The sequence below is a fragment of the Pteropus medius genome, unplaced genomic scaffold (assembly GCF_902729225.1).
Source record: "Pteropus medius unplaced genomic scaffold, Ma_sr-lr_union100, whole genome shotgun sequence".
In the NCBI taxonomy this organism is placed as follows: Eukaryota; Metazoa; Chordata; class Mammalia; order Chiroptera; family Pteropodidae; genus Pteropus; species Pteropus medius.
In genome coordinates this window covers 2910555-2936979 of record NW_024346667.1, presented here as the reverse complement: position 1 = coordinate 2936979, position 26425 = coordinate 2910555, and the positions used below count along the sequence as shown (strand labels likewise).

General features: G+C 35.5%; 1 protein-coding gene and 1 pseudogene across 1 annotated transcript; one reads left to right on the top strand and one right to left on the bottom strand.

The window, feature by feature from the left end:
• Window positions 1–594: 594 nt before the first annotated feature.
• USP38 (ubiquitin specific peptidase 38) lies at window positions 595–26397 on the bottom strand. The gene is made up of 10 exons (XM_039875846.1): window positions 25187–26397; window positions 23482–23617; window positions 19483–19612; window positions 17502–17603; window positions 14544–14702; window positions 12488–12681; window positions 9882–9975; window positions 7352–7458; window positions 4895–6236; window positions 595–1829 (listed from the first exon to the last, which is right to left on the bottom strand). The coding sequence occupies exons 1-10, from the start codon at window positions 25866–25868 to the stop codon at window positions 1668–1670; spliced, it is 3108 nt and encodes a 1035-aa protein (XP_039731780.1). The 5' UTR covers window positions 25869–26397; the 3' UTR covers window positions 595–1667.
• On the top strand, window positions 18666–18781 carry LOC120613634 (uncharacterized; annotated as a pseudogene).
• Window positions 26398–26425: the final 28 nt, after the last annotated feature.

Sequence of the window (26425 nt, the reverse complement as noted above, 5' to 3'; positions counted from 1 at the left end):
CTGATTATGAATCATCACCTGACCTGTGGATAACGGAGTACATAGGGTAGCTTAGAAATTCACCATTGGAACAAACGGAAGTCCACAGCAAAGAAAGTGTGATACAAACCTTTCTGATTCATTCACTTACAGGGAAGAAAGATCTTGATCACTTCTGCAAAGAATTTCCAGTTTTTAACTAATTCAGTCAGTTTTCCTCATCTTCATGATGACTGGAAACAGGTTAGGAGTGGGAGGTAGTGGAATTAAGATGAGAAGTGCTGTTTTAACCACCACCATTAAAAGCTTGGGAAACAGATAAACCTCAAATCACCAGAGAACATTCTTTCCTTAAAATGTTTACAAAATAAAGACCAATCTTTAGAACAATGTAGAACCATGGATAAGTTAAAACCTTTAGGAAGGGGGACACTTGGGAGAACTCTTTTGTACTAATAATCAAGACCCAGAAGAAATGACTTGTTTCAATTTCCTGGCAAAAGAAAATACGGGATGGCGGAGTTTGACATTTCAACATTTTAACTGGAACTATGAAATGGAAACAATGGTGCAAAACATATCACTCAAACTAAAGAAAAAAAAAAAACCCAAATGTACAGCTCTAAAAATATGCAATCAATGTTTAATATTCTGAGGATTAAGTAGCAAAATCAAAAAGATTTTCTATTTGACTAGGTTCATTTCCTCTGAATTCTTCTAAGAGTTAAAAAAGAATATCACACTTATTGATTTAGAACCATCAGATTTTACTTCAGGAAAATCTAATATTCTTCAAAAAGTTATAATTTTAATGTTAGCACAAAAAATTACTTCCTAACATTTCATTTTAAAAAAGTTTTTCCGCAGCCAAAGATTCCTATTTTTGAATTACAGTACTGCAAGGCACAGATAGAACTCAACTCCTTCAAAACACACATAAGATAGACTCCCTGAAATAGAATTTTAAAATCCTTAAACAATTAGAAGTGCTACAAAGTTAGCAATTTTTAGGTAAAAATGTTGCTCCTACAGATCATGCACCGTTCTTAAAATCAATTCAACACAAATGTATAAATAATCCTTTTTAAAACATTTGTTCTTGAAATGCAGCTTACAGTGATGCTGGACAGCACTAAACAAACCTGAAAAGTACTCTAACTTGATAATTTGTTATTGCCTTCATTAGAGATTGTATCATCTCTAGTATTTTCAAAGACTTGAATTTAATAATAGGGTAACTATACAGGAAATAAAGGGTTTTCTTCATTTCTTTTTAAATAATATTTCCTTCACCTCTAACATCAATTCTTTTATAAAGGACGCTAAATGAATTCTACTTTTTGTTCGGTAAAACTGAGGCAAGAACCATTTAGATGCCTCCACTAAATGTGATGCAGCTTAATTAATTAAGGACCAGGTACATATTTTCCTCTGAAAATTTTTGGTCAAGCACATCTAACCATAAAAGCAAATGGAATTTTAAGAGGTAGATTTTTTTCCCATGATGCATTTTGTTACTAAATGTATTGTCAAGAAAATAAAAACAAGCACTGAGTGTGTTTTCTTAAAGTATAAGGGTCTAATGAAAAGAAAAATAAAGGATAGATATGATACTTGTTACAGTCTGACATTTTAACAGTCATGGCATTGGATGTTTTGTGACCAGTGCATTTTGGACTCTTTCGGGATCAAAACACGAGTCTGCTGACTGTATTGAATCCTCCCCCGCCCCCTCCGCCGGCTGGCCCACAGCTTCCAGGTGGGTCATTGTCGTCAAACCCATTTGGCCGAAATGAACAGGAGGCGGAGGCGGCTTGTAGGGCGCGGGCGCGAGCATTCAACTCTTGTTCCTAAAATTAAAAATAAACTTTTTTGAAGTTAAAATCCTAAATACAATAGATGGATAGATCACCTCTATAAATATTTCAAACTGCCTTAATCTTTAACAACCATCCTTTGAATCTCGGTAACTTTAAAAATACTGACTATACTAATCCTTTCCATATCTTAGTAAAGTACGTAATCACAGATGGAGAACAAACTCTTGGTTTGACTCTGTAGAATGACAGATCCTGAAGGCTGTTCTGTTTCAATACCTTCCTTTACAGAAGAGGAAAACGGGAAGCTCCAGTCCTAAAATTTCTCCACAGAAATATTACAGTTCTTGTAACACTCATCAACACATGGAAGAATGGCTTTCTTTCCTAATATACAGGATCCGAATTCAAAGTTTATAACAATGGATTATCTACTCTCTATAAAGTGAGGCTATTTTGAAAGTGGGTAATTATAATAAAAGGAATAAATAATGAAAGGAGGCCGAATTTTTTTTCTACCCTTTCTTTAGAATATTTCTCTGTAAATAAAAGTAAAACAAATCTCAAAAACAGTGCTAAGGAAAACGGAGCCTATTTCCTTACAGTATTAGTTAAAAACTTTCTCTACCAGATTATTAGAAATATTATCAGGAATTATATTCATCTATGTGCCAGACACATTTATTAGGTGCTCAATAAATATTAATGATCTCAGATCAGAACACTATTAGGTACTTAGCCATGAAAGGAGGAAGAGTGAATAGATAATGGCAAATCCATTTGGCAAGCTATACAACTGGATTCTAAAAACGGGCACAAACTTCCTGGAAGAATATGTAAAGTGTTCTGGTATGTGCCTATTTTTCGGGTAAAGGCTGTACAACTTCAAATGGGGCTGATGGCAACGAGGCTTAGAAGCCACTGGTAGGAGCATAACACGTAGCTCGTTAGGTGTGATTGTCCCGAAAGACTTGCAAAATAGTTAACATTAATAACAAAACTGTACTGTTTCCAATTTTTTAAACTAAAGGCCCAGTTACATTGCTCCATCTGGCAAGGTAATATTACATAATTTCTAACTAGATTTTTTTAAAGTTAGAAATGAAATAGTTAATTAGAATTAGTGGGGCGATCATATTGTAAGGTACAAAAAGGCTGAATCACCATATTGTACACCTGAAACTAATGAAACTAATATCAGACTGTATACCAACTATGTGTAAAGTAAAATAAAGAAAATTAAAAAATAACTTAAATAAAATTAAATTTTAATTAATTTAGCAATATCTTTTTTGCTTTAAAAAACTTGCCAATCTGAGACTTAAGATGAAATGCAGAACTGCACAAAACAAAAAACTGAATAAAGTACATAACACCTTTCCTTTACAGTGACATTAAAACAATAACGAAAAGAATGGCTCATCACACTCAAATACTATATCATCGGTACGTAATGGGGTAAAAGGCAAGAAAATTATTTAGAGCGAGGCTGCAACACAAGTAGTTGTTATGATTATAGAACTTTTGGCATTCCGATCACAGAAATGAAGAGTCATTTCTCATCTTTTCAAAACCCATGTCTCTCCTTTGATAATGATTTCACTCAATCATTGATATAGAAACAACCTGCATATTTCCAAAGTCAAGATTGCATTGGGCCTTATTTTCTGTATTTTATATTACAGAAAATTTTGATTACAACCTAACTCTTAACCTCACTCCACCTCTTTAATCTTTAAGAATCGTGATGCTTACTTTCTAAGTGTTTATTTTATAGCTAGCAAGAAGGACATGGTTGAATACGTTACATTTCTTGGATCAGCGGTCCCCAACCTTTTTGGTACCAGGGACTGGTGCTCTTATGAGAATCTAATGCCTGATGATGAGGTGGAGCTGAGGTGGTGATGCCAGCGCTGGGGAGCAGATGCAAATACAGATGAAGCTTTGCTGGCTAGCCCGCACATCGATGCTGTGTGGCCCGGTTCCTAACAGGCCATGGACAGGTATCGGTCTGCAGCCTGGGGTTTGGGGACCCCTGCCCTGGATCATAAGCCTTCTGACTAGATGTTAGAATCTTTGGTAGTTAATCAGTTCTAACAAATATTCTGAGTTTTTTTTTTTCTGTAAAATGTATTGTTTTTGTCATTCTAGAACATTGCCATACTGCTCTAAAAATGTTATCAGGTATCATTATTTGAGTATTTTATAATATAGTAAATTTGAAAACTTTTGAGAAAACTTCCCTCTAAAAACGAGTACTCTAGCGGCCCATTTCTTCTCTTATTTGATCTGTATCTTTTAGGAATTTTATGGCTTTCGAATACAATTTTTTTAGAAACTTTGTTTAAACTTATAAAATCACTTGGATTACCTAATTTATATACCTGCAATTTCATCTATCATTTACTGTTGGTCCTTGATGTTATTAGGAAGTTGGCAGATTTCAAAGAAAAATATTTTGAGCAAGATTTTTATTAAAATAATAAAATTACTAACTCCTTCTAACAAGTATATTCATAAGTAAATTCAGCTCATGTGAAACCTTTACTCCATGACTTTCATTCACTAACCTATTATGTCCTTGGTTTTATTGCTCAGATCCTTAAAGAATACAATATTCTTTCTTTACATTTTCTATCTTTTAGTTTCCTTTATCTTATTCACCTGAATGTCAACAAATAGTCCTTAAAATGTTTATACAAAGGTCTAGAAGGAATAAACACCGAATTTAGCAGCTGTTTCCTCTGGTAGGTGGGACTAAAGGGAAGAGGGAAGATAATTCCATTTTATTAAACTTCCTCTATGTCTGCATTGAATGATTTTATAATAATCACATCTTTTGTAATTAAAAACTAAGGTCTTCTATACCTCATCTAATTGCAACTTTCCATAATTAATTCATAACATTAGAAAGTAAGGCAATTTACTTATATAGGTTGAACCCATTTCATATGAACCCATACTCAAATTTCAAAGTTACCACTCTGTAAATTCCCTGAAGATGAAGAAACTGATTTTGAGATTAGGTCGTGCATTTAACCAACTGTCAGTTGTTTAAATATTTTCCACAAATGAGGAAGCTTCTATTTCCAACTTACCTGTAAATACAGTTTATTGTCTTTTGTGATAGCATCCATAAGTTCTTTCTGTAGAGGGGGTTCTCCGTTTACCCAGAGTCCACTGGTTGAATTATTACCACTTAAACCATTAGTGCTGTTCTGTTTTTTATAAAAAAGCACATAAGCTGTGTCCTTTGGAAACCTACTCGTAATTTTCTGGACTGACTGAAATGAAGTAAACGTCACTCTGCTGTCATTAAATAAAAACCATTCTTTTGACATTTCCTTATTTTCCAGATCCTGTTCAATAACTGCACTGGGACTATCTCTCGCTAACGCCAGAGTTTCTGACTGGTGGTACATCTGGTACGAGGACTCTGTACCTGTGACGTTTCTGGCGTAAGAATAGTAATGCCCACTCTCAGAAGATATACCAGAGTGGACGACGACAGAACTTAATAGATAGGGCACCAGTTTTGGACAGCACACTTCTTCAGTCCCAGAAGGCTTTAATTTTTTAGCTAGGTTTTCACTAATATCAGTGAAGTCAACATCTATAGACCAACTTTCTGACAATGAAGAGAAAGAAGTAGTTCTTTTAACTGGCAACTCCAAAACCAGTGGCAGTGACACATTGTCTAGAATTTTTCTTCTTACATGATACTTCTGATCATATGAAAATCTCAGGAGAGTAAGAATAAGGTATTCAGGTTCCTCCGTGATTTGCAAAGTTTTCTCAGCATTCTGCAGAGAGGCACAGTTTTCACAATAATACTGGTTGTCGCCAGTAAGAATCTCTGGAGCCAAAAAATAATTTAGTAAGTCAGTTACTGAAGGTGTGGCTTCACCTCCTGGTTTCTGAGGTACATCTTTATTAATGAAAATCTTGCTAGATTCATTAGGGACAGAAGTGTTTTCACTACAGCAAAACTCATCAGGAGGACTGCCTACCACCATTCTTTCATTCACAGCTGAGTCACAGACAAAGGCAGCTGCTGCTGGACGAGAAACTCCTGGCTCTTTTGCAGGACCAGGTACACTGGCTTGCATTAGACCTCCATCCTGTGTACTGGGTGATGATGCTGGATCTTGAAAAGACAAGTTTTCCACAGACGAGGAAGGACAAAAGGCAAGTGAAAGATCCGTAAAGGCTTCCACTTTCTGTGAGGTACTCCCGCAGTTCAAACAGCGTACGTGAGTTCGTAGTTTTCCTCCAAACATTCTTTCTATCAGAGTCTTCTCACCACCACTTGTGTAAGGGGTCTCTGTCAGGACAGCTGTCTTACTGGCTACTTCCTGTAAAGAAGTCTCAACGCACCCCAGACTTTCAGAAGGCCTGTGTGAGACCTGAACTTTCAAGATCTTTTCTTCTTCATGGAGCCTGCAGGACGGTATATCATTATTTAGCTATTTCATTGAAGTTTAAATGTCATTTCTATTTAAAAATATTGGTGGCTTATATGAACAAATTATTTTTATCAAATATAATGCTAAATTTAAAAAACCAAGTTTCTCCTCTTTTAATCGAGAGAAATATTGAACAGTTTAAGAACATAATTAGAAGAGAGGTTATGAGTTATTACTACCCTATATTCCATTACACTTTCTTCACATTGCTATTTTATGGCACATATTACATTAATTATGTATGTTCATTAACTGTCTTATACATCTTTGTCTGCCTCGCATCTCATAGAAAGCCTGGCCCTTAGCTGAAAGGAGGGAAGGCTGCACATGTTGAGCTCAACTAACTTTACCAGTCATTCATATGACAAAAGGGAGGTACAAGAAGATCATAGGTTTTATTAACTAAGTACCAAGGAGACAATAAAACCCACCCAACCCACCCAATTATAAACTGATCTAAAGGAGCAGGACCCCTTTTTACTATTAAAAATAATAGAAAAACTCAAGAGCTTTCATTTATGTGGTTATATCTAGATTTACTGTATTTAAAAACTGATAATAAAAGTGATAAAACATTTAAAAACAGTAATAAACGCATTACTTGTTAATATAAATAACATTCAAAATGAAAAAGTTATATTTTCTAAAACCAAAAAAATCTAGTGAGAAGAATGGCATTATTTCATATGTTGAGAATATTTCAAGGAATTGGGTTAATAGAAGACAGCTGGATCCTCATTATCTGCTGTGTATTCAGTCTAATTGGTACGTTGTTTTGGATGAAGCATATGAAGAAAATCTGGCCTTAACTACATATACACAGATATGAAGTTGGAAAAAGAAAGACCCCTGAAAATGTTTTGGGAACCCCTAGGGGTCCTTGTACCACACATTGACAATAGCTGGTCTAAAGTAAGAAAATAAAAGAAATCAAATTAGAAACAAAGAACGCTTTAAAAATATAATAAATGCAAGGTATTTTAAAGATTAACGCTTGAGATATGTTTTTAGAGCTAAAAAAATATTATGTAGAAATAGTCTGTTATGAAAGAATGCAATTCAAATCGTAACTTGAAAAATACTTTTTACCTGTCTAGCAGAAACCTGAGGTATTCAGAACAGTCTTGCTGTGACCTGGGGGTAAACCATGGAGGTCTGGAAGCCTCGAAGAATATCCGAGGTGCATATGCTTCTCTCTTTTGATATCAGTAGAGAAAATACAAGGATATGATTTTCACACAATGAACCGAATAACTGAAATCTTAATATACAATGTTTAATAATAAAGATTATTTAAAATTGCATTGTGCTTAACTTTACTACAAAGTGTCCGACATGGGGGCAGATACAATCAGTTAGCAACAGAGTTAGATGACCTTCACTCATAATTTCTCATTCTACAGAGGAGAAGAGAATTAAGATCTAGAGAAACTATGTGACTACTCCCAGGTCATAGAGGTAAATTAGTGGCAGAGGGGATTACATGGGAACCCAGGTCTCTCTAACTCTTAATAGAACGCTCTCGGAATTAACTCTCTGAGTCATGTGCTTGAGTCCACAATTTTTTGAAACCAATCTTAAAAGACATGTTAATAAATACATGTTTTAGATAAGTAAGGGGAATCCTCTACCGGGCCATGTGTACTGTATCACATTAGGTGAGGATATCCCTGACTGGGTCCACGTGACATAAATGTGCAGAATGGTGAGCACACTGGTTAAGGACTTGCTGATTTTTTTTTTTTTTTTTTTTAGTACAGAGGCACTTTAGTGAAGTGGCTGCTCATTGACTTTGGAGCAGTCTATGTTCAAATCCTAGAATTTGCAATGACAAAAAAAAGAATGGAAAAGGCATTGAAAAGATGTGATAATAACTTGAACATGTAGAATTCTCTCGGCATTTTGAGTATTTCTGATATACCTAACAGAGTCTTCAGTTAAGGAAAATTTTATCAAAGTAAGGGTGTTTATAGCATTTTGAAGGAGGTTTAGTGTACTGGTCAGGCAGGGGCGCCAGGGTAATTTGGTTCATATCCTAATCTGGCCACTTGTTTGCATGACCCTGAAAGCAGGTAACATAAGCCCGATTTTTCCACCTGTAAAATGGGGACACTACATTATTACCTCATAGACTGGTTTTGAGGATTAATAAATAAAACAAGTAAACCACTTAGCGTAGGAGCTAGAGAAACTTAAATGCTCAATAAATGTTACCTTTATTATAAGAAAAATAAGCCTTTTCAATTATACATGGAAATCTACCTCCTAAAATAATCCTTGTTGGCCTGCTCACAGATAGGGTCTCAACTGTGACAGAACTTTATTAGGTTCTCTTGCTTATTCCTTTCTTCTTTCCTTGGGAGCACGGAAACCTCCTAAGGTTTTTTTTTTGCTTTCCCAGTAGCTCTGATTTAATAACTCAATATAGTATATATATAATGTACTTTTATCTCTATGAATACATGTAGGTACATTTATATATATACATTATATATATAAAATACAGAAAACATAGACTAGTGATAAAGTGAATGCATAAGTCCAACTAGGAAACAATGTTTGGGAGTTGGAGGGAAAGTTCATCTCTCTGGGTCCTAAGGCGTTAAATTTAATTTGTAAACATATTTCCCGCAGATAGAGAATAATAAAATTGTCTCTGAGTCTATTACTACTCGTAGGCCATTGCTATCATCTCTTGTGTCAATCCTGTCTAGATTCTTTCCCTTTAAGAAGTTATACTTGAGATATTTCTCAGCTTGTAGATAGGAAACAAGGCATCTTTATCAATTCGATCCTACTAATTCTCAATCTATCTTCTCTTATGGCCCTAATTGCATACTCCTTTAGATCTCTGTGAAATTAAGACAGAGTAAAACCAGAAAATAATACTGTATTATTTATAAATGATATACATTATTCATAGTACTGCTCGAAAGTCAAACTATAAGTTCCTTGAACAAAGAAACCCTCTTTGTTTATCAGACTGCATACTGTGTCTCTCAATAAATGTCCGTTGAATGAATATTTACTCAATGTGACTTTCTTGCCATTAGCATAAATTCATTTCTTGGGACTAATTTGTGGACATAAAAGATGATCATAAAATTTTCAGCCCTAAACTTAACGAAAAAATATCGACCTGTTAAGTTCTAGAGTTTAAAATCTTAGTAATAATAAAAGGGTATATACATGTTAGAAATGAGAAGGAAAAAAGCAAAAAGCAAGGTGCCACGAAATTAACTGTTAATTTTTGTTACTGTGAAAATTTAGTATCTACAAAGTATTAAAAATACATTTTAAAATATTTCTTCTTGAAGGAGCTTATTTATTTGATAGAAAATCAGATTTCATCTATAATGAGAACAGTGAGTCAGCATAATATTCACCTACAAAAATGGAAAGTATGAGGAAGAAATAAAAACTTAGGGTATATCCTGATTTTAGGCATTATCTCTTTAGCATTTCTAAGTGGATTTGTTGTGCTGGGTGAGACATAAATTATTTAATAAATTAAAAAGGTTTACCAAGTTTGGCATAATGTGAAGTTTAAAGACTATTATCATATTGACATGTATATTATGTATGTTAACATATACATACTACATACACTCACACTCACCTGTGTATGAGCCAAAAAGGCAAAAAGATGCTGTAATTTTTTCATTAATGAATTGCATCCATTTAGATTTAAAGATAATACTTGTCTCCTGAAACTGAAAGAGAATATAATGATTTTTATATAAATATGTACACACATACATGCATTTTTTAAAAGCTAAAGGAAGTTAGTTGAAGAACTTACTATCCTTAAAGTAAAACTTCTCTTACCCGATGGCCCTTTACGTAGCAGTGAAGGAGGAAAGGGAGAATGATGCTAAATAAACACTTCCTATGTGGCCTGGCAATGGCACTATGTACTATTGCATATCATTCCTATTTTCTGGATTAGCAAGTAGAAATAGATTAAGCTATTAATTAATAGCATAAGTAAGCAACTTTTTAAATTCTTTCAAATTATGTGTGAAATCATATACTGTTATTAAAACATATTATCAAGTTAGAGTGATTTAAAGATTGTGGTATTAGCACAAAAATAGGAGAAAAATAAACAATTCAAAAAATAGCATAGGAACAATTGGGTATCCATTTGGGAAAAAAATAAAGTTAGATAAGATTTTACATCATTACATATGTCACTTGGAGTAATTGAGCTAAATGCAAAATACAAAACTACTGAAATACTTAAAAGAAAAAAGAGGAAATTTAAGGGAGAAGGCTTCCTGAAATTCAGACACTATAAATGAAAAAGAGCAGATCTGATTACATAAAATAAAAAATTGCAAATGCAATGCTGTACAAACTTAAATTGCAGTGACTGTAAGAAAGCATGTAACAAAAAAAAGATTATAATCCAGAGTATATATAAATCACTATGAAAGAAAAAAACTCAACGGAAAGGTGCACAAAGGAACAAACAAGTTATTCAGAAAATAAACATAAATGAACAAATAGACAGGAAAAACTCTGTAATGGTCAGCAATATGCAAATTAAAACAAAAAGACATTTTCTTCCAGGCTGAAAAAAATTTTGACCGCTGATTATATCAAGTGCTGCTAAAGGTATGGGGTCATAGGTACGAGCATATATTAGTATGATCAGCAAGTTCAAATACTACAGCCTTTCTGGAGAGCATCTGGCATGCCCTAGTCAAAGAGGGTCCTTTATATCTGCATGTGGGCAGAGAGGTATTGATTAAAACAACCTAATATTCAGCAATAAGAGTATGGTTAAGTAAATTGTGGCATACCCATTTACTCAGAATGACACTGTTCTGTCATTGCCCTAACTCGGGGATATTTCCAACACAAATCATTAAAAGATAAAAATTAAAGTAAGTGGCTGGAAAAGAATATTTAAGTAAGACTCTCTATAAATATTTTTGAAAAACACAATGCATTTGTTTTTGTACCAGATGAAATTTCATAACAAAAAAAAAGGTCTGGAATAATGCACACAAAACTTAATGAATTACCTTTGAGAAAGGGAATGTCTGATTTAAAAAGAAGATTTTTATTAGTATCTGATTTTTATTTTATATATTTCTATATTTAATTTTTTTTTACAATCATGATGAATTCACATATTACCAAAGAAATGATATATGCTGTCTGCTTACTCTGAGACAGTATTATTGGTCACTGTATACTAAGATGTGCTCTTTGAGTTGCAGTTGCCAACTGTAACTGCTTCAGGTCTGCTTTCCCCATCATCTGTCAAGAAAGATGGCTAGACTACATGACCTCTGGTGGTGACACATGGATTCTTTCAGATTTATGCCTAGCACTGCTTATCTCTAAGAGTACACATTTTCTTAAAAAAAAAAAAAATCCCCAATACAAACAAACAAAGAACAAAAGAAAACACAAAACCAAACAAAAAACACCTTCCCGTTGATAGTATATTTCGAGGTCAAGAAATAAAATAAAGCTAACTCTTTTCATTTATAATTCCTCTAGGTAGACATAAAAATTTACAAAGACTCGGAACTCAATTTGTAAACATCTTTGGTCCAAAGTTCCACTTGGTTGGTACTGAACAGAAAAATTCACCATATTTGCCTTTACAGATAGCATTTACATAGCTAACCACCTCTGATTTCCTATTTACTTGAGGGCAAAAGAAAATGAATTTGGAAGTAAATCTATAAGAGGGTAAAGGAACATATCTGTTTATATATTTGTTCAGTAGTAATCAACTTGGGGTGAGAAGCAGAGCTTAAACTTCTGTAACAGCAAGAAGTTACTGATTTGACAAACAGCAAAATATCTATGAGCAGAAAAAAAACTCGACATGACTCCCTCAAAAGATATATAGGTTAAAAAAAAATACAGTCATACAGGATAATAACAAATTAGTACTTGAGGACACAAACTCTTTGGCATATGCTCAATCAACTTCTCTTGTTACGCTAATAAATATCAAGTCAGAGTAATTTATAAGATTGTAAATGCAATATATAATATAAAGTAGAATTCATATAACATTTTAATAGTTCATAAGCACTAAAAACAATTTCATTTCTGAAAAAGGCAATTATATGAAAATATTAATATTTCTGCCATTATAATGTAAAATAATGTGAAGTCAATCCTACCATCTTACATTTCATTAGCCTGCATCAATTTCTACAGTTAAAATTTTAAAAAAGTTCAAATTAAACTTACTCTGTGGCCATAAACAATGCTTGTATAACACTGTTCATATAACATGTATTTCCTAGATTAATAAGACCAGTTTTCCCGGTTTCAGATTTTCCAGAAAGTCTAGACAAGCAAGATGCCAAAGAATTGGATTGAGAAGTCCAGGCACTTTGATTGAGAATCAATTTAATCTTCTCTTCACTGGGCTTAGGAAAATCCTGTATATCATAGAGGAAAAATACTTTAAAATTATAAACTACTTTTGTTATTAAATTAACACCATAAAGAAATTCTTCCACTGACATTTAAACTTTTTTTCCTCCCACTTAGTTTTGAAATCACTGTGAAATCCTGACCGGTCATCGAAAAATCAAATTACACTATATGCAAAAAGAATTGTCTCCTAAAATAAATATTTCCTAAAGGTAGAGTTTACCAAGTCAAGGAATACTCATCAACCAGGAATTTAAGTCACACTAAACTATTTGTTTCGTATTTGCCAGTGAAATGTTTTAAAAATAAAACTAAGATTAGAGAGCATACAGACAATTATGTTTGAATAGCACTTATTCAAAGGCAGTAGAATGAGGACATAAATTCGCACGCGATTAAACAAACAATTTGTTTTTAACTTTTGTAATGAAAATAAGAAATATCTTTTTCATTCACTACTAATATTTACCCAGTATTAAACTTTAGAAATAAAAGCTTGAAGTTATGAGGGGATTAAAATGAAAGCATCTAAGTACAATGATCTCTGACTTTAAAACTCAATCTCATATTCAATCATATTGAAAATTATTATAAGACACAGATTCTTCTTAGCTGCTTTTTGACATATGAGATAAAATCTTAAATGTTTAATTGATTTCAAGCATGAGTAGAGCACTCAAGAGTACAGAAAGTTGGTAAAATCATTAAGGCTTTTTTTGGACTGCTACTACTATCTGGTAGTAATGCCTTAGAAAACAAACATTTTCTGAATGAATTTTAATCTGATTTTTGTTGTTGTTATTGCTGTTGATAGCTACTGGGTTAAGCATGACCCTTGTTTCTTCTGAGCTTATTTCAGTTATCAGAATTTTCAACATATAAAGCAGTGAAGAATGACAATCAATTAACGACAGCACTAGCTTTCATCTATGGGCACAGTGACCTCATAGAGAGAGATTAACATTAATACCAAATCCATGACAAAAAGCCTCTGTACATGAAGCATTTACTTCTGACATGTCAAACTGTCGCATCAATGGGACGCATTAACTGCTAACAGTGTTGTGTTCTGGGCTCAACCCAAATCGGTTTGATTTAGCTAACTACATAGTAAAAACAAAATGTTCTGTGTTCCTTTGATACAGAAGATAATGAGATCTTACATTTTATTTCAGACCTCAAAAAGAAATACTATTAATTGAGCTTATTTCTAATAACTTCGGATTAAGTCTGGCTGAGGCAAGCTCTCCAATTTTTTGCTACACTTTGTTATGCAATAAGTTTACAGAGGAAAATGTGCTTATTGTGACCCATTCTTCAAGACAAACAGAATCAGTGCTTTTTAGATCCAACATGTATTAATTATACAAAGTTGAAAAACAGGTAAGTTCACAAATAATTCAAGTAAAAATTCTATGAAATGTGGACATTCATATATAGTCCATAGCAAAAATGGAATTAAAAGGAAGAAACCAAAGTCAAAATTTAATTAAATTGCCTTTCCTTGATTCTAAGAAGCATCTTACATATTTTAACACTTCTGATACTGGGATGTAACTCTGATGTTTATAGTCATTTAATGTATCATTACTTTTCTTTTAAACAAATTTCCCCAAGAGCTGTTATAAAGATACGCCTTATAATTGATGGCATTGTAGAACTGAAGGCGTACGGTTATTAATTTAGATTAGTTATAGCAAATAAGAGATTACTCTTAAATATTAATGAACCCTGACTTAAAATGCATTTTTCAAACAAAAAGCATATTATCCTAAAGTAGGTAACTGAATAGCGGGTTATAGGAATATGTCACATCATTCGTCTATCACCTGCAGCTCTACAAATACTGGTGCAACTATCACCATACCTTTATTGCTTCCAGAATAGGTTCATAAAGATCTGGAAATCCAGAATAGTGATACATCATACAGTGTATCAATTCTGTTAACTGCACTAAGAAGGCTGTACTGGAAGGCAGACCATCACTTCTGAAGGAGTGAACCAAATTAAGGACATGAGGCACAATCTGAAGAGAAAAAAAGACAAACATTCCTCAATTTATACAAATTGGTAACAAATTCTCTGACCTACAAAAAGAAATCAACCGTTACTCAATCAGCACATATTCTTCTGCATGTTTAGTCAGACTTTCTAAAAAATTATGAAGTTAAAAATTTCTAGAATATCAAGGTAAATCTAGTTTTCAAAGTCACATATGATTGTAATTCCATATAAGACCCCCTCCCTTCATCTAAGATACAAACTAAGGAACAAAATAGGAGCCTTAGTCACTGCTGCCATTCTAAAGAATGCTCAAAGTTGAAAAGTGTTAGGGTTATTATATCTACCAGATTGTTCGAAAGGAACAAACTTTGAAAAGATAAACCTAGAGCTCCATCTAGTGTGAATTATAGATCTTTCACTTGAAAGAATATGGTCTTATCGTCAAAGGCAGTAACAATTACAGGATTATCAACTCCCTTTCCTTCGCCCTACAAAGAACCACCATATTCTTAAATTAACACTATTCCCACCTGCTGTCTAGTTTACACTTATGTTTGAGGTCTTAAATCACATTTTAGCTTTTGTACTACCTTCTTTAACCTCACCTCCATCAAAAGTATTAATCTGACCATGAAATGACCAGTTCCTGTTGAGTTCACTCTGTTGCTATTGCTTCTTCATTCCTAAGCAAATCTGAATTATAATTTTACTGCATATCTATCAGATACTCTCTTGCTAAAATAGTCAAAAATCTAAATTTGTTTTGTTTCCCCAGAGGCGAAGAAGAGTGAGAGAGGTGGAAGACACGAAGAGGAAAGAATGTTTAAAATGGTTATTTAATTTACAATTCCAAATCTTCTAAAAGCTTTCCTAATGTTGATATGGTTTTTACAATCAGGTAATATGGTTGTCTACTACTATATCCTATGTGGTCAAAACTGTAACTGACACAGAAATAAGACTAAGTCCCTCACAGGCATATAGATGTATGTCTAGGCAGGCCATTACCTTTTAAATGCTTGAAAGTTGATTTTTTTGAATTAGCAAATCTAAACATTTGTAGACATTACTGTAATACCCATTAAACTTAAGTTACTATGCAAGAAGATATATATAACTTATTACAAGCTTTGGTATTTTTACTCCTGTTTAAAATTTTCTCCACTTATCAAAAGCACATGAAAAGCAACTTGGCACATAATAATACACATTATAACCATCTTGGTTTGCTCTAAAATACTCTAAACATATGATATAATAATGATACTTGTGATTCCAGAGTATTGCTCATACTTAACAACTCCTAACCAGAGTCCTTTGCTGAGTTAGAGCTGTAGGTGATTTAATTCTATATGCCCAGGTTAATTCTAGCTGACAGTCAGGTCAGAATGCAAAGTATGCAGGTAGTAATTAGGTGTTTGTTTATAGGCTTTGCTAACCAAGGCCACATTTTCAATTTCAGATCTGTTCCTTAAATAAATGATTTCCTATTTACTTATATCAATAGGCCAAATATTTCAAAATTAACTGTTTGTTAAATCGACTACTTTTTTTCCCAGAAAAAAAAAAAGTAATACTAGTAAGGAGATATATTCTGTCTTAAAAAATCGTGAGCAAAGAAATAGGTTGAGTATAGCATTGGCAACTAATTAGAGAGATTAACGAATGTGTTCCATGTAAACAGTAATAAACCTTAGAACGGATGATTAAATTATGTCAGAGAATCTCCTTCCCAGAAATTATGAAAACAAACATTTTCTCAAATGGCATACACATAATTGTGCCTGAAGACAGCGAAAACTTTGATGCTACACCTGCTTATTAGCTCAAGTTTGAGTTTCATTTGTGTTTTAACAAATAGATATAAGGTCAGTGATTGATCAAGCTCACCAACTAGAATATTTAACTGCAGAAATCACTTACCCTAAGTGATAATGTATAATGTAATTACTTGTTAGTCAGGCTGCCTTACTACAAAGTCTGCAAATTTTCCTTCAGTGGAAATGAGGCGCTGAGCAGTCTGTATGTGGTTCTCTGAGGCAAGTTATATTTCTAGCTAAGAATCAGCAACTGGAATGCTGCACTTCATCGGTCTCCTTTGAATTTGTGGTGGGTGAGTAGTCTTAAGATTTTTACATTGTGGGGGCATTGATAATGAGTTTCAATCCTATAAAACTGAGGCTCAGACCTTGGAGGAAGCGAATAACCAGATAAAACACTGCTTTCCTGTGATGCCCTACATAAATGAACAGGTTCCCAAAGTAATGTTTTGTCATTTCTCATTTGCAATAACTGATAATCAAGTTACTGAAATCAAATCAAATCAAATCAAAACCAGTGATGTAGGTGGTTAAAAGTGGTATGAGTCTGGATATATTTTAAAGGTGGAGTCAATAGAATTTGTAGGATATGGGTTGAGAGAGAATGAAATGCCCTAATTCTGGGGCTGATGTTTTCATGTTTTTGGAATTCTAAAGCAGTCAGTGGTTTTCAATCTTTTTCCCCTTCTATGCTGTTCACGCGTGCAAAACACAACCATCAGTGATACTGACAAGTGACATCTCTCCCGTACAGCAGTGAACTTTCAATTGCTGGTTGTGGTTACAAAGTGAGTGGTTTTGTCGAGACCCCAAACATTCTGAAAATGTATTCTTTGGAAACAAATCCTACAATCTCAAATTTCTAAGAAATCATAAAGTTATATGTAAATAGTTAGATTCAGGACCTACTATTTTTTTCACTATATACAAATGCGACTCGATACTGAACTAAAATTTTAAGACAAGGTTTTTCAATGTACAAGGACTGGGTCATAACTCACCAAATGGAACGCCTCTGGAGAATGCTGAAAACTAAGCAGCATGTGAGAAAGAACAGCAAGAGCACCAGGTCTCACGAGAGGAAACCAAAGTCGATTAAAAACCTTAAAAAAGACAAGACATCCAACTTAAGTTTGGAAGAAAGCCATTAACCCAATCACTGGTTATTTTCCTAAGGCCCCAAATTATTTATGTGACTATTCCAACCCCCTCCCTAGAAAGTTCTACCATAACATATGTTTTAAACTTGGGGAGAAGAAAAGTTAGAAAATAACATGACAGAGACTGAGGGAATATAATGGCCTAACCAACTTTTAAGTACCCCTGATCAAATAAAACTCTGTCAAATTATATTTCTAAGGTGACAGCTCTCTGATCCATTATTCAATTTATTCACCAAATATTTATTGAGCACCTACTACTGATCCGTACTATTCTAGGAACTGGTGATACAAGACTGGATCAAAGAAAAATCTCTGATCTTCCAGGGCTTACTGTCAAGATGATAGGTAAAAACAATAAAAGGTAACAGGGAGATAAGTGGTATGAAAACAGGGTATGATGAACAGGTGATGCTGAGTAGCAAAGGGGTCTGCTATTTTATACAGAATATTTAAAAAATGCCTCAAGAAAAAGGTGACTTCTGACTATAAAAAACTGAAGGGAATGAGAGTAAGCCTGGCAGATACCTGGAAGAAGAGTATAATAAGCAGGGCAAAGCCAGCACTACAGGGCCCTGAGGCCTCCGGCCTGGTGTACTAGAGATATAGCAAGGAGGGCAGTGTAAGTAAAACACAGAAACTGAAGCACTGACAGTGGGAGGAGACTGGATGAGAGAAGCGGCAGTAGGCCAGGATCACGTAGGACCTCGTGTTACACCTGCAGGGGAGGAGCAGGGAGGCTACTGCAATCATTACAGCAAGGGATGAGGATGACTTTGGACCAGGGTGGCAGTGACGTAGCTGGTTAAAAGTGGTAGCATTCTGGGTATATTTTAAAGGTAGAATCAATAGGATTTGTTGGATATGGGGTGAGAAAGAATGAAAAGAGACAAAGATCGCTTCAAGGTATTTGGCCTGAGTAAGTGTAAGTACGGAGTGGCCATTTGAGATAGGGAAGACAAGGTCTGAGAGCGGAAAATCGGGGATTAAATTGTGGATAATCTAGTCTACGGCCATGCCACCCTGAATAAGCCCGATGTCTGATCTTGGAAGCTAAGCAGGGTCAGGCCTGATTAGTACTTGGATGGGAGACCACCTAGGAACACTAGGTGCTGTAGGCATAAATAAGAATAATAAAATAAATAAATAAATAAATTGTGGATAATTTATATTTATCCACAAAAGCTGAATATGGAGTCCATGGGAGAGTAATGGACTAGAACTATAAACCTGGCTGTCATTAACTTGGAGATGTTATTTAAAGCCATGGGACACATATGTGGTTAGTGTGAACTGAGAAGAAAGTAGGCCAGAGACAAAGCTGTAAGGCACTCCAAAGTAAGAAAGATCCACTACAGGAGACTGAGATGCCAGTGAACTTAGATGAAAACCGGGAGACCAATGTCCTGGAAACTAAGTGGTGAAAGTCTGTTAAGGAGGAGTGATCGACTGTGTTAAAATGATGCTGACAGGCAAATGAGAGGAGGCTTGAGGAATAACTCCTGGGTTTACCAACAATGGAAAGTGCTGGTGTCAAAGATAGTTTTGGCTGAATAATCTTAACAAAAGCTTGATTAGCTGGATTTAAGACATAATGGGAAAAATACGTTTTCACATTAAATTTTTGAAAACAGCAAAAATTATTTTAGTAGCCTATATTTAAACAGAATTTTTAATTCTAAAGCCTACTTAAATTACTATTCGAAACAAAACCAAACAAGAACACATTCAAAATTAGATGCTTTAAAGGGGAAAACTGAAAGACAAAAAGATTCATTATATGAGCCCATGCATTCTAGCAGACTTATATATTCCCACTTACCAGTTCTATTTTCAGTAAAGTAACATCTATCAAAATAGTAAACTTTTGGACAGCTGCCAGTCCTTTCAAGAGTGCAATCACCCATGTGTCCACATGCTGAGCCAATGGCCAGGACAGCCAGTCAATCATTCTGAAAATTGAAGGAAAACAAAGCTATCAGCATTGAAAATATTTTCAACATTATTTTGTTATTAGTAACAAGTTACAATAGATAACCACTCACTTTGTGACTCGATATTTACTGAGCTTGCTTATGAAAAGCACTGATCAAGAGGTAGGAATGAGTATAATGGGTGCTTGTATTCAAGGAGTTGCAATCTTGTAAGCTGACAATTTCTTATACAACACATTTCCATAAAAGAATTTCTAACAAACGGTCATTTTGAATAAAGTTTTAAATTTACGCTACATAGTAATATTAAGAATTCATTAAACAACTTTAAGTGAACTAAGATATACCGATATAAACCAAAATTTTTCCTCTCTGGTGATTACAGTATAAATATGACATGCACTGTTAAAAAAGACTATATTTTGAATCGAAACAGGGCTCCTCATTCCTTTCACAATCTTACTGAACAAAGAGAAAAAGAAACTTCAAATAAATAAAAGGACACTGAATGTGTAAATATCCTAACTGGCCTCACTTTGCATTAGTGAGTGTTTTTCTTCTTGAATACCAACCCAGTTTAATTGGAATAAAGACAAAGTAATATGGGGTCTGACGGAGACTGTCCCTAATGTGAGACATCAACCACAATGAAGACTGGTTACAACTACTGGAAAGCAATTGGGCCAAATGTTCATATTATTTGACCCAGTAATCCAGTTTGCGGAATTATATAATAAAAAAACAGTAATGAAAAAAACAGGTTTTTAAAGTTAGAGTGATATGGTTTAAAAATCTCAATTCACCATTTATTAGATGGGGGAACCCTAAATATTCATGTAAATATTTAACCTCTTTGTGTCTCAGTTTTCTCATTTTTAGATTACAGAAAAACATGCTTATTTTACAGGGCTGATATGAAGAGTAAATGAGTTAATATATGAGACTGGAAATACTTATTGTGAATGCTTCTCTTCCACCAAATATTAATACATGTGGCAATAAGTACTTTGGTTGTACAAAATGTCAAACATAAATACTAAGTACATAAACACATGACCAAAAGAGCTACCGATATATTAAAATGACTGACTTCTAAATCGATATGGTTATTTTCACAACATCTATAACTATCTACATTAACACTAGAGTACTATCTTTATTAAGGTTTTTGCTCTTAATACTTAAACGTTCCATTAGACATTAAGAGGGGTCCCAAAGTTCAAATGCATGTTAACTACAAGTTATCTGTATGCTCCCTTTGTTTCCTACACACATTTCATTTCCCTCCTTGTTTTACTGGCCATCTTTTTCCAACAATGATGGTTGTAAGTCATTAAAACAGTCCCTGACAGCTGTTCCACATCTTCCAACTGTTGTTAGGCTGATTTTCACAAGTCTGTGGTCATTACAAACATGGAGTAGAAAGTAGAGACACTTGCCTTGTGTACAAATTATATTCACTGTAGCACTGTTTACGATATGAAAAAATGCCAACAATTTAAATGTCTATCAATAATGAAATGGCTAAGCATACTATGGTATTGATACTATGGAACATGTAGAGTTTCAAAAAGTGAGATAGATCTATATGAATCTATCTATGAGGATGTAACATGACAAGCTCTGAGATAGTGTTGAATTAAAAAAGAAAAAATACATGAAGTCTTTTAAAAACTTTTTGTTTCAAACACATGTGAGTATATATTGTATATTTTTTGAGTGTAAATATACACACACAAGAAAGATGTGGTTTAGAAGAGGAATATATGTGCACACATGCCCTTGGTTCTGTGGACTCTTCTCCATGGGGGACAGCACTAACAGGGTAAAAGCACACTGGGCTCTCTAGAATACAAGGCCTAAGGCCAGAACCCCCACAGCTCAGGTGTAAGGGGAGCGCTAGTAGAGAGTGAGAGTGGACAGGGTAGAGAATGCCACTTGGCTGTGTCTCTTCATTATCCCTAATCGCCCAATCAGCCTTTTCCACTATCTTCCTTATTTCCAGCATCCCATATCATAAACCTCATACACCATTTCTTTCTATAGCTAAAAAAAAAAACAAAAAAACCCAAAAAACCAAAAAAAAGAAAAACAAAAACCACTTCCCCCCCCAAAAAAACATGCAACTTGAAATATTTAACGTTAAAATTGGAAATATTATAAAAGGCTACAAAACAGATTTAATCTTAATTTGTGGAGAAAAAAACCACTTTTCATTTTTAGATGGCAGCTTCAGGGCTAGATATCCAGCCTTCAGTTTTATTTGTTCCAATGTTTTAAAAATTTGGAAATTTCACATTAAAAAAAAAAAAAATGGATTTCAGGCTTCTTTTGAAAAATCAGATCAGCAACACTGAATGCAAATTTCCTTGTGGCAACAAGACAGCTGGAGTTGAGGATCACCTTTCTCTTTTATAGGGTGCTCGTGTACCCCATTCCCTGTATTCAATTGCACCTGGCCTATTTCATGCTTTAATGTCGCTTATCTGGTCCTGGTATGATATTTGCATCTGCACATTCTTGGATTACAGAAAATGATAGTAAAGCATGGTAACTGCTATTTATGTGGGAGGAAGTATAAGTTGGGGATGTGGTAAAAATAAACACAGCTATCCTCGTCAATTGTATTTGTAATATAGAATAATTACTCTGGGAAGATTATGGGTTAAATAGGATTATGAAGCTAACTTAGAAATGCAATACAAAAACTGGATCGCAACTTTCCATAGAAACAAGTAGATAAAAATTGATTTCCAAATATATTTTAAAAACAAAAGAAAATCATAAATTGGATACTGTGGTTAATTTGAAAAGACTAAAAAGTTAAGACCAGGAGTGCTAAATGCCAAGAAGTGAAATTTGCACTTGATTTAGTAAGTGGTGGAAATCCCTGTTGTTTCTTGATCAGAAGGGAAAAATGAGTGGGTCAGGATGACTTAGAGAAGAGAGATACGTCACTGCTGGCAAAAAGACCTACTAGAAGGCTCTGCTGCAAGGGTATGGCATGCAATCAAAATGTTAGCTATTATTCCCTAGGCAGTGAAGGTGGATCAACTTATTTCTAATTTCGGTTTCATCATAAAATCTATAATTCTCTGAATCTTTCTATTTTGCCCAGAGGGCAACATAATTTATGATATAGTCTTCTCAAAAAAAAAAAAAAAAGAAATTTTCGTGCTATTACTGACAAAAAAGTGTTGCTGCTAAACAGGACACAGGAGAAGTTTCATTATGGAGAGATGGAGGAGATAAGAGTGTTTCTTAAAAGTAAATGAATGAGGACTTTACATAAAGACTTGGAAATCAACCACATATAAATGAGAATTGATGAAGTGATTAAAATGAAGGGAAAAGGAAATAAAAACAGATAATATAAAGAAGACCCTAACAGCATGGAGTCACAGGACTAGCTTTATTTAATAATAAGAGTATGGAAGAAAATAAGACTAAGGGAGAAAAAAACATTTCAAACAGACAAATACTAAACAGTGTATTACTAAGAGATCTCAACTTAAAGAGAAAGTAAAAGTATGAACTTAGCTAGGGAAAAAAGGAAGATCCCAGAGGGAAGAAATAGGTTACAAGAAACAATGAGCAAAGAAATTAGTAAAATATATGGACAAACCAACCAACTCTTGACTGTACAGTAAGTGTATATATGTGCATGTTTTTGGAATTAAAAAAAGCTGAAAATGTATTTGTGAATTACTGGGATGCCAGTCAAGCATATCGTTAGATAAACAATTCATTCCAATGGAGAGTCTTTACATATTTGATTCCATGATTTCACTTTTAAACACGTCCCTTAAAGTTTTCGACGAAATACAACAAAATATCTCCTTCCTTTCAAATCTACAGTTACCATCTATATCGTCACGAAGAAGTACCTGCAAAGAGCTCGGGTCATACTTGCATCTTTTACATTTGGATCCGTAGTAAGGCTCCTGATGAGAACTGTAATCATCTGAAGAGGAATATGCTGCACAAGGCTTGCCAATGCTACAGAAGGTTCAAATGACGCATCTATTTTTTTAATTAAAAAGAAAAAGGAATATGGCAAGAAGGTTCAAGTGAAACATTTAGAGAGAACACTTAACCAAAAAGAAAAAAAAAAGTAATTGCAGCAAAGGTGTTAATCAGGAAGCAGTTGTTATGTACTACCTCATGGGTAGACTCTAACATAAAAGGAATGTTAAATTATAGAAATTAAAGATCAAGAGGGAGTAGCAATGATTGCTCACTCTATAGGCAGAACTACTGCAATATAAAAACCGATGTTCATTATTGCCATATTTAGTCCATAAGTTACTTTATTTTCTTGCATTCTTTAATATTAAGTTATTGCCGTGCTAAAATATTCATTTGTAAAGCAGTAGTAAGAAATGAAAGTTATTTAAATTCTCGCTTTAGACCCTTCAAAGTAACTTACAAGTATTAATTACAGGAGTTATTACGCTGCTCTAAAGAAGATTTTAAAAATCTCTTAAAGAAGAAATTAAAGTGAATTTAGGGGGGACTCGGCTTAAACCATATAAAAGCTTAGCAAATCCAAGGTGAACACCTTTATTGTTACACTTGAAAATGTTCCGGGGAAATCTAACAGTTCTAGCAACATAGGCAATACAAGAAGAATTGCAATTAAAAAAAAAAATTAACTCAGATACCGCAAAAACATATTGATATTTCTTTCATAAATTATTTAATTCATCATTATGCATGGAGGTTGTTAAAACTCTACTCTTATTTCTAGTTCACAAGATAAAGAAGGACGCTTTCTTCACAAGTTCGATTTCCAACAACGGCCAGGGAGAATGCTTGTGCCAAGCAGAGAGGAAGAGAACATAGTTTTGGATCTACTGCTTCACAACTCACAGAGCTGGAAGCTCCAGTTCAGAGCAAGAACTATAAAGGCACAGGTAAAATTCTTAGGTGACAAAGCATTTTCTCCCCAAGTATCTATCACTTGACCCCTCCCAGCTTTCTAAGGATGGGGTTCTTGGGCTATGTCCCCAGTGCAAAAACACCTATCTAAGTCCTCATATTCTTTCCATTCCCTCACTCTACCTGCATCCTCTCTCAGGAACACTACTGCAGACAGAAAATGTCAATATTTAAAAACTACACAGTTACTAGGATGATCCAGTAATAAAACAAACTGCACAGTCCATGAATAAAAGAATGGGAAAATTTAAAAAAACAGCAGGAAAACTCATTACAAAAAAATAGGGTCACAGTACCATAAGAAACCTTATTACGCTACCATTAGTCACTAATAAATAGAAGTTTATGTAGTAGCTGTCATCCTCAAAGCATTCCATAACTTGAGCAGAGGCTGAGTAATCAAGCAACTTGTTTAGTGCCAAAGGTCTTACATCTCAACGTTCTCAACCTTTAAAAGAAAAACATGGCCTGTTTTCAAGGTACAAAGTGACAACCTGAATAGGGTAGTGGATTGGAATAAAATTTTGGATGAGGGTACTAAGATTGGCTCCCATTAGAAATATTTTCAGGGTAAGGAAGCAAACACGGTGTATGTATGGGAGACATAATGAATTTCAAAGAGAGGTTTTCTTAGGAAATAATGACACTTACCTGTAGAAGAAATGCTTGCAAAAACTTCTTGCAGGGAAGGCAGCAGTGTGGAGGGCTCCGCCTTCCAGATGTTCTGCAGCAAGTTACTCACTTTTGTCACCTGAGAGACATATTCTCGCAGCTCTTTCTCCTGAGTGGACACGCACTGGAAGTGGCCTATCGTTCGAACCAGCTGCTGACAGAAGGTGATCGATAATTTCCCCTTGGGGATGCATTGCACGAAGTCGGTCAGGAGGTCGCTCAGTCGGGCACAAAGCTGCGGCTCCGGCCTCTCACACACCATCCGTAGCACCTCCACCTGCAGCAGGCTGAAGAGGTCCAGCACCGACGGGCAGCTCATGATCAGCTTCAGGCCGTTGTGAATGTAGTCCAGGATGGCTACGTCCTTCCTGTCCAGCGAGTGGTAGCCCTGCTGAAGGAGACCCAACACGAACGTCTTGTTGAAGAAGGCCTCAAACTCGGGCCGGTGGTACCGTGCATAGGCCTCCAACACTTGGTGCCCCACTTGTCGCTGAAAGGGGTCCTGGCCCTCCAGGATGAGCCGGGTGGTCAGGTCAAACATGGCCTCGCACTGCGCCTCGTCTAACCAATGCTCCGCCGACTCCACCACTTTCCGCACAATCACCCGCTTTAGGGGCAGCGGGTGCGAAGAACTCACTAGGCCCTCCAGGATCTTGTCCATTGTCGCCACGCTGCAAGGCCGGGGAGTAGGGAGCGGGCGGCCACGGCCCCAAGGTGGGACAGAAGAGCCCCGGGGCGGAGGTGATCTTGGAGCGCAGCAGCAGCGGGACCGACCACCGCCACCGCTGCCTCAACAGCCACATTTATCGGGCAGGGGTGTCCATCCAAGCCCGGGCCGGAGATAGCAAGCTTGGGGCTCGTAAGAACCGGCACCGCCCGCGACAGATCTAATGAGCCAGAGGCCCGCACTTGGCCGCCGCCCCGGGCCCGCGGTCCTTCTCAGCATCAGCGCGGAGGGGCCAGCGAGACCCCCCGGCGGTGGCGGCGGCGGCGGCAGCGGGCGCTAAGGGCCCGGGGCTGCGATCCGGTAGGTGGAGGAAGCGCACCTCCGCGTCCTGGGCAGGTGTAGGGGGTCCAGGATCCAGCAGATCGTGAGACGAAGCGGGCCCAGGTCTGACTGTGGAGCCGCTGTCACCCAGATTGCTGGATCAGCCGGGGAGAAGAGGAGGTGAACATGCTTGACCCGGAATCAGAAAGTCCAGCAAACAGGAAGTGAAG

Coding starts and splice junctions, on each gene's coding strand:
- USP38 (XM_039875846.1), bottom strand. CDS start 25,868: ATGGACAAGATCCTGGAGGGCCTAGTGAGTTCTTCGCACCCGCTGCCC. Junction 17,604..19,482: donor CTTTACTGAAAATAGAACTG/GTAAGTGGGAAT, acceptor GTCTTTTTTAAG/GTTTTTAATCGACTTTGGTT. Junction 14,703..17,501: donor CTCCAGAGGCGTTCCATTTG/GTGAGTTATGAC, acceptor TTTTCTCTTCAG/ATTGTGCCTCATGTCCTTAA.